The 1,004-nt window shown below is 74.5% G+C and overlaps 1 protein-coding gene across 1 annotated transcript in view; it reads right to left on the bottom strand.

Annotated features, from left to right (window-relative positions):
* Nucleotides 1–942, bottom strand: part of MNEG_13967 (myosin heavy chain, class XI) — a gene marked incomplete at both ends in the record, with an annotated part of 4,783 nt that extends 3,841 nt beyond the window's left edge. Inside the window, 2 exons of the mRNA XM_014037561.1 lie at nucleotides 427–554; nucleotides 726–942. Coding sequence (XP_013893015.1) covers nucleotides 427–554; nucleotides 726–942 — 345 coding nt within the window. The remainder of the gene's footprint in view (nucleotides 1–426; nucleotides 555–725) is intronic.
* Between the last annotated feature and the right edge of the window lie 62 nt (nucleotides 943–1,004).

Genomic DNA, 1,004 nt, shown 5'->3' with positions numbered 1-1,004 from the left:
GGGGGGGGGGGGGAGAGGGGGGCGGCGGCGGCGGTGTGTGTGGGTGAGGGTGTGAGGTATGCGGCGGCATGGACATGTGGGCTGAGGGGTGTTGAATGGCATTTGCTGCGCCGAACGGTGGTTGGGTGCCTCCAGCGCCGCAGCTGCGCAGCAGCTGCTGTCGAGAGCTGTCCCCTGCTTGCCACCCCGCGGGCTGCGTGCCGAAAACTCCAGCTGGAAGCACACGGCAGGCAGCCCTTGAGCCGCCAAGTCGCGCCAGGGCAGCCCCCGCTCGACAAGGACCCGCTAGGGGACGCCAGCCTTGCAACACATGGCAGGCCACGCCACGCCACCCACTAGCAGGTTTCGACACACTCCGCATGAGGTGCGTGCCGCCCCAGGGCAAGCCCTGGTCGACCCGGCACCGCCAGGGGCGCCCGCGCGCACCTGCAGCTCCCGCGTGCGCCGCTCCAGCTCAGACTCCGCAGCGCCGCCCCCCGACGGCTGGCGGCCGCCAGGGATGGCCGGCTGGCCGGGGACGTGCTCGGGGCCGGACAGCATCGCGACGTTGGGGCCTGGGGTGGGTGCGGGCCGCGCGCACGTGCGTGTGTGCGGGTGTATGTGTGTGTGCGTGGAGGTGCACGAACGTATTCATGTGCGTGGGGCTGGGGGGTTGTGCGGATGCGTGTGATGTATGTGCACGCGCGCGCATGTTCTGACAGTCCCACAGCAGCAAGCGGCCTCACCTGAAGCCGCCGCCGCCGCCGCCGCCAGCCCCGACGGCGACGTCGCCCCGGCCGCCCGCCCGCCCGCCGCCGTAGCTGCGGCCACGGCCGCGGCTGCGGGCGCCGCCGCGCCGCCCTCGGGCGCCAGGTACGCGTTTGCGGCGTCCGCCATCATGCGCGCCACCCCGGGCCCCTGCGCCGCCAGCTGCTGCAGCGCCGCGGACGCGCCCATGCCCATGCGGCCGATGACCGACACGTCGACTGGCGCGCCCCCGTTGGCCGCCGCCGCGGCGCCGGCGG

Source organism: Monoraphidium neglectum (assembly GCF_000611645.1).
Source record: "Monoraphidium neglectum strain SAG 48.87 unplaced genomic scaffold scaffold04169, whole genome shotgun sequence".
Classification (NCBI taxonomy): Eukaryota; Viridiplantae; Chlorophyta; class Chlorophyceae; order Sphaeropleales; family Selenastraceae; genus Monoraphidium; species Monoraphidium neglectum.
The sequence above is the reverse complement of the archived record's forward strand: the minus strand, read 5'-3'. Positions and strand labels throughout refer to the sequence as shown.